General features: G+C 39.1%; 1 protein-coding gene across 3 annotated transcripts in view; it reads left to right on the forward strand.

Annotated features, from left to right (window-relative positions):
• Positions 1-15,749, forward strand: part of LOC110972909 (nuclear GTPase SLIP-GC-like) — a 40,792-nt gene that overhangs the window by 5,012 nt on the left and 20,031 nt on the right. For 2 of the 3 annotated variants that reach the window (XM_051941336.1, XM_051941337.1), the window contains 5 exons: positions 14,429-14,499; positions 14,648-14,729; positions 15,135-15,247; positions 15,440-15,481; positions 15,629-15,653. In XM_051941336.1, the coding sequence (XP_051797296.1) occupies positions 14,663-14,729; positions 15,135-15,247; positions 15,440-15,481; positions 15,629-15,653 (247 nt within the window). In that variant the 5' untranslated portion in view covers positions 14,429-14,499; positions 14,648-14,662. Of the gene's footprint in view, positions 1-11,041; positions 11,100-14,428; positions 14,500-14,647; positions 14,730-15,134; positions 15,248-15,439; positions 15,482-15,628; positions 15,654-15,749 lie in introns of those variants that run through there. The other variant, XM_051941338.1, reaches the window with a different exon arrangement.

The raw sequence follows: 15,749 nt of genomic DNA on the forward strand, positions 1-15,749 counted from the left end.
CATATTTCTCAATAACGGAAAGAGACAATAACGTGATGTTTGGTCTCGTTTGACAGTTTTCACGAGGAAGATAGGAAGTATGCAAGAATCAACCAAACTATCCGAGAAAGAACGAATTTACCAGTTCTTCATTTTTATGTTATCGCAAATGAATGTTATGTCATTACAGTCATTATATTTGTGTTTTACATTTGATATATTCGATTATAATAAGGAACAAACACAAAATTTAACAAGACTGAACAGAAACTTTGAACCCAACCTCCTGCTAATGTGTAACCTGGAGTTTTGTAAGAGCTTACATGTAGCATCACATCATTGCTGGAAACTGCTGCAGTGTTTTTCTATTAGTACTCGGCACATGCCACTGCCACGTATAGAGGGAAACAATGAAATGGGGATACTGACAGCAAAGTATTTTTCTTTACTAGACACAATAAGTATTAAAAAATAAGTAATGCATAAAAACTTTTTGAAATTTCTGTAACAATTAAATGAAGAAGGTCCGTTGTTGGATGGGATGTTCACACTCCTGCATGTGTGCATGAGGACAGAAGAGGATATTTGCCGATCAGTGATTCAACTAAGAGATGTGTCACCATCATATTCAATGGAATAAGCCTGGATATTTCAAGATCCTAAGAGAGTTAGTGCTTCTTAACCTTTCTTTTAGTCACATTTTCTAATTAACTTGTAAATGCAAGCTGCATTATCAACTTAAGTCTCAGGTGTTTTTTGAGGCAGATCAAAAATGTAAACTTCAACATACTTTGAGATGAAATGGTATATTTCTCAGGTCACTTATAGAATCAGTATCTTCAAATATAACTGGATTTAATGTTTTTTTTGTACTAAGGTTCAACTTCATATTACAGCCACTTTCCAACTTTTATATCTGATTAAATGCTATTTAGAGGCAAATGGAATGAATATTTTCAAGGAAAAAGAAAAGCATTACATTTTTGCTAATGTTTTGTATTCTACTCAACTCTGCTCATCATAGCAATATTTATCGCATAACACCTGCCAGCAATCAGAAATATGAAAACAGTACCACAAAAAAGCACAACTACAGGATGCTCAGTGAACTCAAGTCAATGTTTATGCTGAGTCCACATATACTCCTAAACTGAGGGTTTGTCACTTGCTTTTGCTACGCTCCTGACAACAGTAATGTTGTTTTTCTACACAACGAACCATCAAGACAATTAATCGCATAAAAAAACCCTCATAAGCCCACTGAAAGAGTTGAGAGATCTCTTAAAATGCTGATCAATGACGACCCTCTCGTTCTTGGACCAGGACCTTTTGGGTTTCCCTATAAATAAATTAAGATTTTACACAACTGACAACACGTTTTTGTTGTGAGACCACAATCAGTTCTTCAAAATAAATGTCCCAGTGTTCCATGTAAGTAATATTCTTGTACCGTAAATATACTTTTTGGCTTGAAATTCTCTCGCAACATTTTTATTATAGTTTTAGCATATAGTCATAATGATATTTTACTAGCCCCGGCCAAATAATTACCATTTCAATGACAGATATATCATCTCCAGTGTGAGAAAATGAATCCAAACACTCCCCGGCTGATCACTTTCAGCACTGTGTTGAATGTCAAACTCATCTGATGTTTGAGGAGAGCAACTGGCCAATTAATTGGTAAAATGATATAACAATGCGTAAATTTACGTATTAAATTATGCTATTAACTTTTTTTATGACGCTTATAAGCTTTAGAAACTTTATTTATTTATTTCCGTTGTTATTACTATTGTTGTTTGTGGCTCCCTTGTGATCAGTTTGGTGTGTGAAACCTGTGAACGCATAACAGACGTACCATATTCAATCAATTAAGGATGATATTCATCCTATACATAAATGTTGCAATAATAACTACAGTTTATACATACACTGCTCAACAAAAATTAAAGGAACACTTTTTAATCTATTGCATCAAATCAGTCAAACATGTGGGATACTGATCTGGTCAAGTAAGTAAAAAAGGGGGTTTTTCGTCAGTTTCAGCTGCTTTGGTGTTCATAAAATTAACAACAGATGCACTAGAGGGGTAACAATGAGACACCCCCAAAACAGGAATGAGTTTACAGGTGAAGGCCACTGATGTTTTTTCCTTCCTGATGTTTTCTGACTGTTTTTCACTAGTTTTGCATTTGGCTAGGGTCAGAGTCACTTCTGGTAGCATGAGGCGATACCTGGACCCTACAGAGGTTCCACAGACAGTCCAACTCCTCCAGGATGAAACATCAATGTGTGCCATTGCCAGAAGGTTTGCTGTGTCTCCCAGCACATTCTCAAGCGCATGGAGGAGATTCCAGGAGACAGACAGTTAGTCTGGGAGAGCTGGACAGGACTGTAGAAGGTCCTCAACCCATCAGCAGGACAGATATCTGCTCCTTTGTGCAAGGAGGACCAGGATGAGCACTGCAATAGCTCTACAGAATGAGCTCCAGCAGACCACTGGTGTGAATGTCTCTGATCAAACAATCAGAAAGAGATGTAATGAGAGTGGTCTGAGGGCCCAGCGTCCTCTAGTGCCCGCTGTGCTCGCTGACCGGCACCGTGGAGCTCGGCTGGCATTTGCCATAGAACACAGGAATCTGCAGGTCCACCACTGGTGCCCTGTGCTTTTCACAGATGAGAGCAGGTTCACCCTGAGCGCATGTGACAGACATGAAAAGGTCTGGAGAAGCCGTGGAGAACGTTCTGCTGCCTGTAACATTGTTCAGCATGACCGGTTTGGTGGTGGGTCAGTGATGGTGTGGGGAGGCATATCCATGGAGGGACACACAGACCTCTACAGGCTGGACAATGGCATTCTGACTGGCTTTAGGTATCAGGATGAAATCCTTTGACCCATTGTCAGACCCTACATTGGTGCAGTGGTCCTGGGTTCCTTGTGGTGCACGATGATGCCTGGCCTCATGTGGCAAGAGGATGCAGGCACTTCCTGGAGGATGAAGGAATTGACAGCACTGACTGGCCCCAATACTCACCTGACCTGAATCCAATAGAACTCCTTTGGAACATTATGTTTTGTTCCATCAGACACCATCAGGTTGCTCCTCAGACTGTCCAGGAGCTCAGCGATGCCCTGGTCCAGTTCTGGGAGGAGATACCCCAGGACATCATCAGTCGTCTCATTCAGAGCTTGTCCCGACATCGTCAGTCATGCATACAAGCACATGGAGGCCATACAAACTACTGAATACCATTTTGAGTTGCTGCCAAGGAATTTCAGAAAATGGACCAGCCTGCCACATCAGTTTTTCACTTTGATTTTGGAATCTCTTGAATTTAGCCCTCCTGGGGGGTTCATAATTTTCATTTCCATCAAACAATGTGGCATCTTTTCATTCCTAACACACTAACCAGTCCATATCAATGTAAATATCCAGTTTGTTTTTTCCCCACATTGAAATATGATGTGTTTTCAAAGTGTTCCTTTAATTTTTTTGAGCAGAGTATAATATTTTCATGACACGTTAAATGCATGAAGGGAAGAAGTCAGTAGTGTCTGTCTTGGCACATACTTGTGACGGCTCGAAGGCGTCCATCAGTGGTTGAGCGTGCTTCTGTAAATTTGCACAGCATTCTGCCAATGATACCTTGATGCCGTTCATTGCACTAAAGAGCAAAGTTACCCGTTCTGACATTTTTGAGATCGCCCAAATGGAACCTAGGAGTAGTGTACAGTTGTTTGATAGGGGTCCTGTCCATCTGTCAGTATGTAGTATGTAAACCAGGCACCCATGCACGGGTTTCATTGGAAACAATGTCCAGTAATAGGCACCCTTCTAAACTGCATAGATTGTAATATTTAAAAAAAAATACTTTTAAAAATTGTAGTATTGCAATGACTGTAATAATACTTACGAAATACAGTTGAGTTCATAAATAAAACATAAATAAAAACAAACAAGCACGCAAGATGTTTTTAACTTTAAAACTTTGTTTCCAAAATTCAGAATAACTGTCTGTACACTTTACAATAGCACACAGCCTGACATCACAAAGATGTCTTAAACATTATAAATACATCTTCGGCCCAAATAGCAATTCTCGCAAGTAAAATGGCCTAACACTGGTTCTACCACAACTGTTGTTCTTTCAGCAGAAGAAGTGTCACGATTAAAATTAAATTCGGGACTTTTCCCACAAAGCAAGCCGTATTCTCTACATGCTAAGTTTGACGGTTCAGTGACACGGCGGTAAACCAAGCATACGGATATATGTAAGAAAAAAAAACACTCCATCTGATGTAAAGTTAAATCTTCATTAATACATTTAAAAAGTGACGTGTTTTGAAATCAAAAATGCAAAAGAGTTCCTTTAAGGATTGTTTCAAACATGAAGCTACGTGTATTGTACAACATTCAGTGTCCAACAAAACCGGTAATGCGCCTAAAGATGAGCAGGACAAAAAGTATCAAATGTCTCCCGCTGATCTTTCAGAAAAAGCCACGACTGATAATTTTACATAATCACACAGCCCATAGAGAAGACGAGCGCACCCGGTGCTACACTACGCAGTCAGTGTACGATTTATGTACAACTTACATGCATAGTCTGGGTGTGTGCGCTCGTGACATGACGTCCGAGTCAACGCTATTGTGCACTGTGACAATTTCACTTGAATAAAAACAAATTCTAATTTCTGGAGAGCTACTCACTTCTGGTGACAAAAGGAAGAATGAAAGGCTAGCCACCACTGAACAGAAATATTGCAGATTAAGGAGCGAGCAGGAAACTGGATTTGGCACAGTCAACACTGCTGTCTCAAATGGCTGGAGCTTCCTCTTTGTCAAGTTGTGAGTATGTTGGAGGCATGCAATACAAGTACAAGAAAGAGTCACATATCCAGGTAAGTTCAGGATGGAAATGTCACTTCGGTGGGCGTGATGACTGCTATGAGTTAAGATTTCTTTACAATAAGTGAAATGTAGAGCTGAAAAATGCATAACTAGTGAATTGTCTCAAATGTTAGTCTTCAAGTCAGTTTACATGAACTCAACTGTATTTCGTAAGTATTATTACAGTCATTGCAATACTACAATTTTTAAAAGTATTTTTTTTAAATATTACAATCTATGCAGTTTAGAAGGGTGCCTATTACTGGACATTGTTTCCAATGAAACCCGTGCATGGGTGCCTGGTTTACATACTACATACTGACAGATGGACAGGACCCCTATCAAACAACTGTACACTACTCCTAGGTTCCATTTGGGCGATCTCAAAAATGTCAGAACGGGTAACTTTGCTCTTTAGTGCAATGAACGGCATCAAGGTATCATTGGCAGAATGCTGTGCAAATTTACAGAAGCACGCTCAACCACTGATGGACGCCTTCGAGCCGTCACAAGTATGTGCCAAGACAGACACTACTGACTTCTTCCCTTCATGCATTTAACGTGTCATGAAAATATTATACTCTGCTCAAAAAAATTAAAGGAACACTTTGAAAACACATCATATTTCAATGTGGGGAAAAAACAAACTGGATATTTACATTGATATGGACTGGTTAGTGTGTTAGGAATGAAAAGATGCCACATTGTTTGATGGAAATGAAAATTATGAACCCCCCAGGAGGGCTAAATTCAAGAGATTCCAAAATCAAAGTGAAAAACTGATGTGGCAGGCTGGTCCATTTTCTGAAATTCCTTGGCAGCAACTCAAAATGCTATTCAGTAGTTTGTATGGCCTCCATGTGCTTGTATGCATGACTGACGATGTCGGGACAAGCTCTGAATGAGACGACTGATGATGTCCTGGGGTATCTCCTCCCAGAACTGGACCAGGGCATCGCTGAGCTCCTGGACAGTCTGAGGAGCAACCTGATGGTGTCTGATGGAACAAAACATAATGTTCCAAAGGAGTTCTATTGGATTCAGGTCAGGTGAGTATTGGGGCCAGTCAGTGCTGTCAATTCCTTCATCCTCCAGGAAGTGCCTGCATCCTCTTGCCACATGAGGCCAGGCATCATCGTGCACCACAAGGAACCCAGGACCACTGCACCAATGTAGGGTCTGACAATGGGTCAAAGGATTTCATCCTGATACCTAAAGCCAGTCAGAATGCCATTGTCCAGCCTGTAGAGGTCTGTGTGTCCCTCCATGGATATGCCTCCCCACACCATCACTGACCCACCACCAAACCGGTCATGCTGAACAATGTTACAGGCAGCAGAACGTTCTCCACGGCTTCTCCAGACCTTTTCATGTCTGTCACATGTGCTCAGGGTGAACCTGCTCTCATCTGTGAAAAGCACAGGGCACCAGTGGTGGACCTGCAGATTCCTGTGTTCTATGGCAAATGCCAGCCGAGCTCCACGGTGCCGGTCAGCGAGCACAGCGGGCACTAGAGGACGCTGGGCCCTCAGACCACTCTCATTACATCTCTTTCTGATTGTTTGATCAGAGACATTCACACCAGTGGTCTGCTGGAGCTCATTTTGTAGAGCTATAGCAGTGCTCATCCTGGTCCTCCTTGCACAAAGGAGCAGATATCTGTCCTGCTGATGGGTTGAGGACCTTCTACAGTCCTGTCCAGCTCTCCCAGACTAACTGTCTGTCTCCTGGAATCTCCTCCATGCGCTTGAGAATGTGCTGGGAGACACAGCAAACCTTCTGGCAATGGCACACATTGATGTTTCATCCTGGAGGAGTTGGACTGTCTGTGGAACCTCTGTAGGGTCCAGGTATCGCCTCATGCTACCAGAAGTGACTCTGACCCTAGCCAAATGCAAAACTAGTGAAAAACAGTCAGAAAACATCAGGAAGGAAAAAACATCAGTGGCCTTCACCTGTAAACTCATTCCTGTTTTGGGGTTGTCTCATTGTTACCCCTCTAGTGCATCTGTTGTTAATTTTATGAACACCAAAGCAGCTGAAACTGACGAAAAACCCCCTTTTTTACTTACTTGACCAGATCAGTATCCCACATGTTTGACTGATTTGATGCAATAGATTAAAAAGTGTTCCTTTAATTTTTGTTGAGCAGTGTATGTATAAACTGTAGTTATTATTGCAACATTTATGTATAGGATGAATATCATCCTTAATTGATTGAATATGGTACGTCTGTTATGCGTTCACAGGTTTCACACACCAAACTGATCACAAGGGAGCCACAAACAACAATAGTAATAACAACGGAAATAAATAAATAAAGTTTCTAAAGCTTATAAGCGTCATAAAAAAGTTAATAGCATAATTTAATACGTAAATTTACGCATTGTTATATCATTTTACCAATTAATTGGCCAGTTGCTCTCCTCAAACATCAGATGAGTTTGACATTCAACACAGTGCTGAAAGTGATCAGCCGGGGAGTGTTTGGATTCATTTTCTCACACTGGAGATGATATATCTGTCATTGAAATGGTAATTATTTGGCCGGGGCTAGTAAAATATCATTATGACTATATGCTAAAACTATAATAAAAATGTTGCGAGAGAATTTCAAGCCAAAAAGTATATTTACGGTACAAGAATATTACTTACATGGAACACTGGGACATTTATTTTGAAGAACTGATTGTGGTCTCACAACAAAAACGTGTTGTCAGTTGTGTAAAATCTTAATTTATTTATAGGGAAACCCAAAAGGTCCTGGTCCAAGAACGAGAGGGTCGTCATTGATCAGCATTTTAAGAGATCTCTCAACTCTTTCAGTGGGCTTATGAGGGTTTTTTTATGCGATTAATTGTCTTGATGGTTCGTTGTGTAGAAAAACAACATTACTGTTGTCAGGAGCGTAGCAAAAGCAAGTGACAAACCCTCAGTTTAGGAGTATATGTGGACTCAGCATAAACATTGACTTGAGTTCACTGAGCATCCTGTAGTTGTGCTTTTTTGTGGTACTGTTTTCATATTTCTGATTGCTGGCAGGTGTTATGCGATAAATATTGCTATGATGAGCAGAGTTGAGTAGAATACAAAACATTAGCAAAAATGTAATGCTTTTCTTTTTCCTTGAAAATATTCATTCCATTTGCCTCTAAATAGCATTTAATCAGATATAAAAGTTGGAAAGTGGCTGTAATATGAAGTTGAACCTTAGTACAAAAAAAACATTAAATCCAGTTATATTTGAAGATACTGATTCTATAAGTGACCTGAGAAATATACCATTTCATCTCAAAGTATGTTGAAGTTTACATTTTTGATCTGCCTCAAAAAACACCTGAGACTTAAGTTGATAATGCAGCTTGCATTTACAAGTTAATTAGAAAATGTGACTAAAAGAAAGGTTAAGAAGCACTAACTCTCTTAGGATCTTGAAATATCCAGGCTTATTCCATTGAATATGATGGTGACACATCTCTTAGTTGAATCACTGATCGGCAAATATCCTCTTCTGTCCTCATGCACACATGCAGGAGTGTGAACATCCCATCCAACAACGGACCTTCTTCATTTAATTGTTACAGAAATTTCAAAAAGTTTTTATGCATTACTTATTTTTTAATACTTATTGTGTCTAGTAAAGAAAAATACTTTGCTGTCAGTATCCCCATTTCATTGTTTCCCTCTATACGTGGCAGTGGCATGTGCCGAGTACTAATAGAAAAACACTGCAGCAGTTTCCAGCAATGATGTGATGCTACATGTAAGCTCTTACAAAACTCCAGGTTACACATTAGCAGGAGGTTGGGTTCAAAGTTTCTGTTCAGTCTTGTTAAATTTTGTGTTTGTTCCTTATTATAATCGAATATATCAAATGTAAAACACAAATATAATGACTGTAATGACATAACATTCATTTGCGATAACATAAAAATGAAGAACTGGTAAATTCGTTCTTTCTCGGATAGTTTGGTTGATTCTTGCATACTTCCTATCTTCCTCGTGAAAACTGTCAAACGAGACCAAACATCACGTTATTGTCTCTTTCCGTTATTGAGAAATATGCCGGGGAATGAAACGTGAGTTTGTAGTCAGTGAAGTTGGTTAAATTGGTTTTAAGAGAAGCAGAGTACTAGAAGTTGCTGAAAAGACAACAACTAAAAAAAAAAAAATCAAACAAGAGGCCTACTTCAGGGCCTGTAAAGCACCTCAGAGTTTCAGCCACAGTAAAACAGTCCGGTGCCTAATAGTGATCTAAATTATTATGTCCTAAATGAATGCACAGCTTGAATTATGGCTTTGTGGATGTAGGCTGCACCTCCAGCCTCCTTTATTCTGGTCTCCTCATTTCAGTTTACGAATGAGCAGCTAGTTGTGTTTAGTTCCAGCAGTCAGCCTGACTGCAGCCTCTCTCAGCAGGAGTCTCTGACAAACAATCAGCATTATGGCAAGAACTACTACTGTTGTTTAAACTATATGTTGATTTCTACATCATTGAAACTTTCCGGATAAAAGACTGTCGGTTCTTATTTTCTGATTGATCTATTTTAAACAGTCAAATTGTGAATGTTTTTTTTATTTATGATATATTCCAAGCAGTTAAATTGTTAATGTTTTATTTATCCAAATGATATATTTCAAACAGTTAAATTTTTAATGTTTTATTTTCTGATCGAGTATTTCAAACAGTTAAATTGCTAAAGTTTTATTTTCTGATTGGTATATTTCAAACAGTTAAATTGCTGAGTTTTTTTTTTGTTAGTTCTTTCTTTGTTAGAGAAAAGCTAATAGAGAACATTTGATTTCACGGGTTTCTCTGTCATAAAGAATGCTAAAAACTTTTGTCATAGGGTGGATGAACAAGAATGCTGAAATTTTTTGTTTTACACAGGACTCTGGATTCTTCCTGTGGCCCTAAAGCCTGTTTCTATTGTTTTTGTCATTGTATAGATTGTGGTGGACAGAAAAAGCTTTTTGGAATGGTACAAATTCATTTATGTAAAATTTTATTGTGACTCCTCATGATTTTGGAAATACTTGTGCAAAAACGCCTAAAAAATTCCTGCATTTTAGTGCAAATAGTGGTATATAACTGTGTTAACTGCTAAATTTGTACATTATTTTATGACAAACAATTTATATTTACATTATAAGTTCTGAAAAAGATTCATTACAGATGTTTATGGTGTCCACAGCAAAAAAACAATCTAACTTTTTTCTATTCAGACTTTGTATTTTTTCTGCTATTTTAGGTCAAGTGTGTCCATTCATTATATCAAAATGTATAAAAAATTATAGAATCACACAAGTGAGGTTGTGCTGAAAAAAAAGATACCAAGCAAAGCAAGATCAACAGCTTGTAAGGTGAAATATAAAGGTAAAATCAGAATTTGTCAAAAACGGACCTAAACCCCCCCCCAGGGCCCTAAGGGTTAAACAGTCAAATTGTGAATGTTTTTTTATTTATGATATATTCCAAGCAGTTAAATTGTTAATGTTTTATTTATCCAAATGATATATTTCAAACAGTTAAATTTTTAATGTTTTATTTTCGGTTCGAGTATTTCAAACAGTTAAATTGCTAAAGTTTTATTTTCTGATTGGTATATTTCAAACAGTTAAATTGCTAAAGTTTTATTTTCTGATTGGTATATTTCAAACAGTTAAATAGCCAAGGTTTTTTTGTTAGTTCTTGTTGAGTGTCTTGTGTTTAAATTAACTAACTTAGAGAGTGTAAAAAGATTCTTGCTTGCTTGTTTAACAAACCTGCTTCTCCCCCGCTACGCTGATAAACCCTCTCGATTAAGGAGGGGCTTCCTCTCAGTGTAGCTGGGGGAGGTATCTAGCGCTCACACGGTCACGACAGCTCTCAGTGACAGGTCGCAGGGGTAGCGCGCAGAAAGGCGAGATAGGAGAAAGCTAATAGAGAACATTTGATTTCACGGGTTTCTCTGTCAAAAAGAATGCTAAAAACTTTTGTCATAGGGTGGATGGACAAGAATGCTGAAATTTTTGTTTTACAGGGACGCGTCTGCTCCAGATCAGATAAAATACTTTTTGACAGTTCGGACCCGGGAGGGAGGGAGGGGAGGGGGAGGGGGAGGGGGAGGGGCGCATCTGCACCGAATAGATAAGCCGCTGAGGGTTAGGGAGACACTTTAGACCTGACTTTGGCGTCCGAGGGGAAGGGTCTTCCAGGAAAAACACATTCTAAAATAACACGTGGTAAGGCGGGACTTCCTGTAAAAGAGCATGTGGTAAGGCGGGACTTCCGGTAAAAAAGGGGGCGGGGCCACCTGTCAAAGTTGTGACGTGGCAGCTTCTGATTGGAAGCTGTCAATTTTGACGAAAGGTGGTTTATATTCCTCTCTCGCAGTCTTAACGGCCCATTACGCTCAGTTTAAAAGATTACGCTGTGATTAGGGCCACTACGCCAGCGCATTTCAAAGATTACGCTGTTGTTATGAGAGTGTGTGGCTCCATCATGAGAGTGGGAGAGAGAGCAGCGTGTGTGTGTGGGAGAGAGGGGGAGAGCGAGATGTCCAAGCTACCTTGAATGCAGCCCGAGACGGCAGTCGGTAGAGGTGGAGAGGTGTGTAGTTGCTGGGTTGGACGGTACTGTGCGGTTCAGGCACTGCTGATAGACAATAAAGGCTGCAGTGTTCTTCGATACGGCTGGGCTCCTGTGTCTTTGCCTCTACGGCTGCTGAGGAAGTGAAGGGGGTTAACCCCGGGCTTCCTGACCACGGGCCGAACAGGAAGGGTTAACACTGTGATTAGGGCCGCTGCGCTGTTATTTTGACAGATAATGCCATGTGCTTTTGTTTTAAATCGACTGGGTGCCTATCTAGGTTAATTTATGTCTCCCCACCTCAGCCGTACTTTCCTGTCGATTGACCCGTTCCCGTCTATTGCGCATACGCTCATGCGCGTTCCCGTCTATTGCGCGCGCGTGCAGGAGGACCTGCTGTTACGCTGAAAAAAAATCCTGGTGAGAACCCTGACTTCTCAAAAATAAATGAATAAAACAACGAGCCAGTATCTTGAATGGCTCTTTGAAAGGAGCGGCTTCTTCCTTTATCAGCACCTTGACTTTGTAACAGGCATAAACTAACCGTGACGTCACCCGTTGGTTTCAACGCCGAGAAAATGAAGCCCGGATTTTGCTACTTCCTGGTCGCCGTTTTGGATTTTTTGGAGCCAGTGACGTAAAAAGCGTCATCAAACAGACTGGACCGGAGAGCAACTAGGGGCAGGATTGGCTGGGGACTCTCTTATCCCGCCCACATTTTACCGCAGAGGTTTCTGTTGCTGTCCATCAAGTATAGCCACGCCCCCTGGCTCCGCCAACTTTAACGATTTATTTAAAATTCAGTATTGATTTATTTTAAGATCAGCCACCTGATCTCTCATTTTGACCATGAAAACTAACGGGAAAAAAATCCTGAGCTGTAGAACATCAGTCTATCAAATTTTATTTTTTCCAAAAATGAATTGGGGTCTATGGAGAAAAAGCTTTTTGGAGCCAACCCTAGCGGACGGCGTGATATTGCAAGTTTTTGACACTTCCGGCTTGGCTTCAATTCTGGAGCCAGATGCTACGTCCATTATAGATACAGTCTATGGTTTGTAACGACCTGCCTGAAGAGATAAGGTTACAGAGTCATTCGCTTCTCTCACTTCTTAAAACCCATTTTTATGGAATTACTTTTATGTGAGGTTTATTTTTAGCTTTAATTAGTTTCAGTGTTCTATTCTCTATTATGTCCTGTTTATTTTAGATGTTCTCTTGTTTTATTTTAATTTTAGCTGCCTGGTCCTTTGGTGTGATGTTGTCTCTCTTTAATTCTCTCATTTTTTTACTTTTAATTTTAACCCTCAATCTTATTCTTTAATTTTCAAACTGCCTCGTTCCCTTGTTTGATTTGCGTGCTAATCTAGCTAATTATTCATTTAATTCAGTATCATTTTATTATTTACTTTAATCGACTGCTCTGACTTGTCTCCTGTGTCTTGCTTGATTGTCTGTGTTGCGTGTTTTAACTGTCAGAGCACTTTGTGAACACTGTTCTAAGGGTGCTGTACAAATAAAGTTAGAATTATTGTTATTATTAAGATCTGGCTCCCCTCAAAGAGCCATAAATCCACCTCCACTGTGAGGCGTTTAGGGAACATTGGTAAATATAGTGTTTGTGGTGTTTCACTTGTAACCAGGTGGGACCAGGTGGGCGTGGCCAAATGACAATGTCATACTTTATTATCAAAGGCAATAACCATAGGGGAAAATTTATAAAGATCATATTCAACATTACAAAAGTAACTTCATGCTATAAATTAATGTAAAAATGCACCTTAAAAGATGATTTCCTATTTCAGAGACCGAGGTTTTGTACAAATATGGACCAAACTGTTAAAAATAAACACTGTTTAAGGAGGTTATCCCTCACATTGGGATTTCATCAGCAACCCAGATTTTTCCTTCTGACCCACAGAAAACCTCCCCAGGAATTAGTCTGATCCTTAGACCCAGTGAGCATTTATAACCCTATCTTCATTCCAGATCTGGACCATATACAGCAGCACCTAACCTTTGTTCTAAACCTACCAACTACTGAAAAAGTCAGTCTGGAGTATCGGTATCGGTGATCCTGGCCCTGTATTTGCTTGGTATCTGATCAATACCAAATCTTGCACACGCTGCAGTTCATTTTTTCTCAACCTGTTGTGTCTCCAAAGACGAGAGGAAGCTGAGTTCAGTAAAGATCGGGTTAGGGTTAACATAAACGATGTCTCTTTCAAATCTTTGTGAGGTAGACAATGTGCTAAAAGGCCAGTTTTATCAAAAGTCGCTGTCTTTCAAGCTGTAGAACTAACATTGGTGTCTATGTAGCCGACTGTGAGACGAGTGAACAGGGACCATCAGCAAATTGCAAAAATGCTGCAACAGCTAAGAGACACAAATATTCAGTAACTTCACGCTTATACACTGTAATGTCACTAAAATCACTGCAGCCATAAGCAGGCTCCTGCTGGTCATACTACAACTCTTAGTTTGATATTAAATAAAAAATATGAATTTTAAGGAATTTTTATAGTTAAAAAATTAATAACTTCGTTCTTATACACTTCAGTGTTACCAAAATCACTGAAAACATTATTTGGCTCCTGCTGGTCATAAAACAACTCTTGGTTTGATATAAAACATTTTTTTCATAATTTTAAGGAATTTTTATTATTTTATTATTGTTTTATTGGTAATAAATTAAATAACTTTACTTTTATGCAGTGGAGAAAAATGACACTCTGTCTAACCTTCAGTGGGTTTGGTCTGTAGAAAGCAAACCCGTTTTTCTAGCACTTGAATAAATTTCCTGCTCAATGGTTCATTTCCTGGTCAGCCTCTGACTGCAGGTTTATTCCTGCTGCCTCTCTTATAGAGTTTATTTTGTTCTGATCCGTTCCTTTTTTATAGAACTCTCCTGTTTCTCACCTCCTGTTGTTCCTGAACTGTTGCTGCTGTATTTTTTCCTCATGTCTTTGGCTGCCTGTTGCAGGTCTGTGTCTCTACTGACGTCGCCCTCCTGAACTCCTCACCTGCTCTGGTCTGCGTTACCTTCAATATCAGGTGAACCATTTAAGCTTCAATCACAACTCAGTGCTGATTCATCTTCCTGTATAAGCTCCATGTAAATGCAGTTAAGGGGTAATTAATCACAACACTCTGAAATGTTGAGCAGCAATGATTGATTACAACATTTTCATTTATCTTTCAGTTCCTGTTCTTGGTCATGGATGACTTTGTTTGTAACAAACTGACTGAATGGGGTCTTAGTGAGCTCATTGATAGATTTAAAGGTAAAGTATGACCATATATCATTGCTTTGTACAGTATTATTCATTATTGATGTGATCTGCCAATAATGAAACATAACATGTACTAATACAGACATAAAAATGCTGCAGCATTGTTCTGCTGGTTCTATTGTTCTCATTTGTGAGTGAACAGAAATACTGACGGTGAAACATTTGTACATCATCACACAGAACAAGCAGAGACATGAGCTTTGCTGGAGCATCTTGGAGGCTGTTAAATAAAGTTACAGTAGAAGAGAATGAAGATGCATTCAGCTCATACAGCCACTGACACATTAACAGCTGTGTCCACATGTTTCACTGCTTTATGGGATAGATTTCTGCAGCTATTTGAAGATAATGTTTATTCCTGAATGACAAAGATTTAACTAAATATTTTAACTACAGATCATAGCATGGACAAGGAAAGTCTGTATGATCTCGATGATCAAGACATTAAAGACTTGATCCCAGCAGTGGGACCAAGAGCAAAATTCAAGAAGAGACTGAAGCAGTTAAAGGTAATGTTCTGCATCTGAAGATATTCTGCTCACTTTAACATTTGGTGTCATAAATCTCACTAATGTAGATGCATGCTGTTACAGGGAACTTTTTAAAAAAAAATTATGATGGTATCTATGGATAAAAGTTTAGAGTATCTCATTGACAATAAAATTACTTACAAGGATTTTTGATGATCTTTGTGTCACCAGGAAGAACAAAACTCAGATCAGGAAGCAGATTATGCTGTTTCAGTAAGTTGATTACAGGTTTATACTGATTAGACAGGATTTATTAAAAATATTATATTTTCATTATCTGCTCAAACATTTTAATGACATGAAGGTCATTGTTCTGTTAAATTTCTTGATTAAATTCTGTCAGTTTTTATTCATCCTCAGGTTTTGCCATCAACAAGTGATAAAGGTGAGATACCCTTTTATTGAAGATGAAATATTCACAATAACCGTACTGACAAATTCCAATATTCAGTGACCTGGGACACACAGGTAGCTTTTTTAT

This window comes from Acanthochromis polyacanthus, chromosome 21 (assembly GCF_021347895.1).
Source record: "Acanthochromis polyacanthus isolate Apoly-LR-REF ecotype Palm Island chromosome 21, KAUST_Apoly_ChrSc, whole genome shotgun sequence".
In the NCBI taxonomy this organism is placed as follows: domain Eukaryota; kingdom Metazoa; phylum Chordata; class Actinopteri; family Pomacentridae; genus Acanthochromis; species Acanthochromis polyacanthus.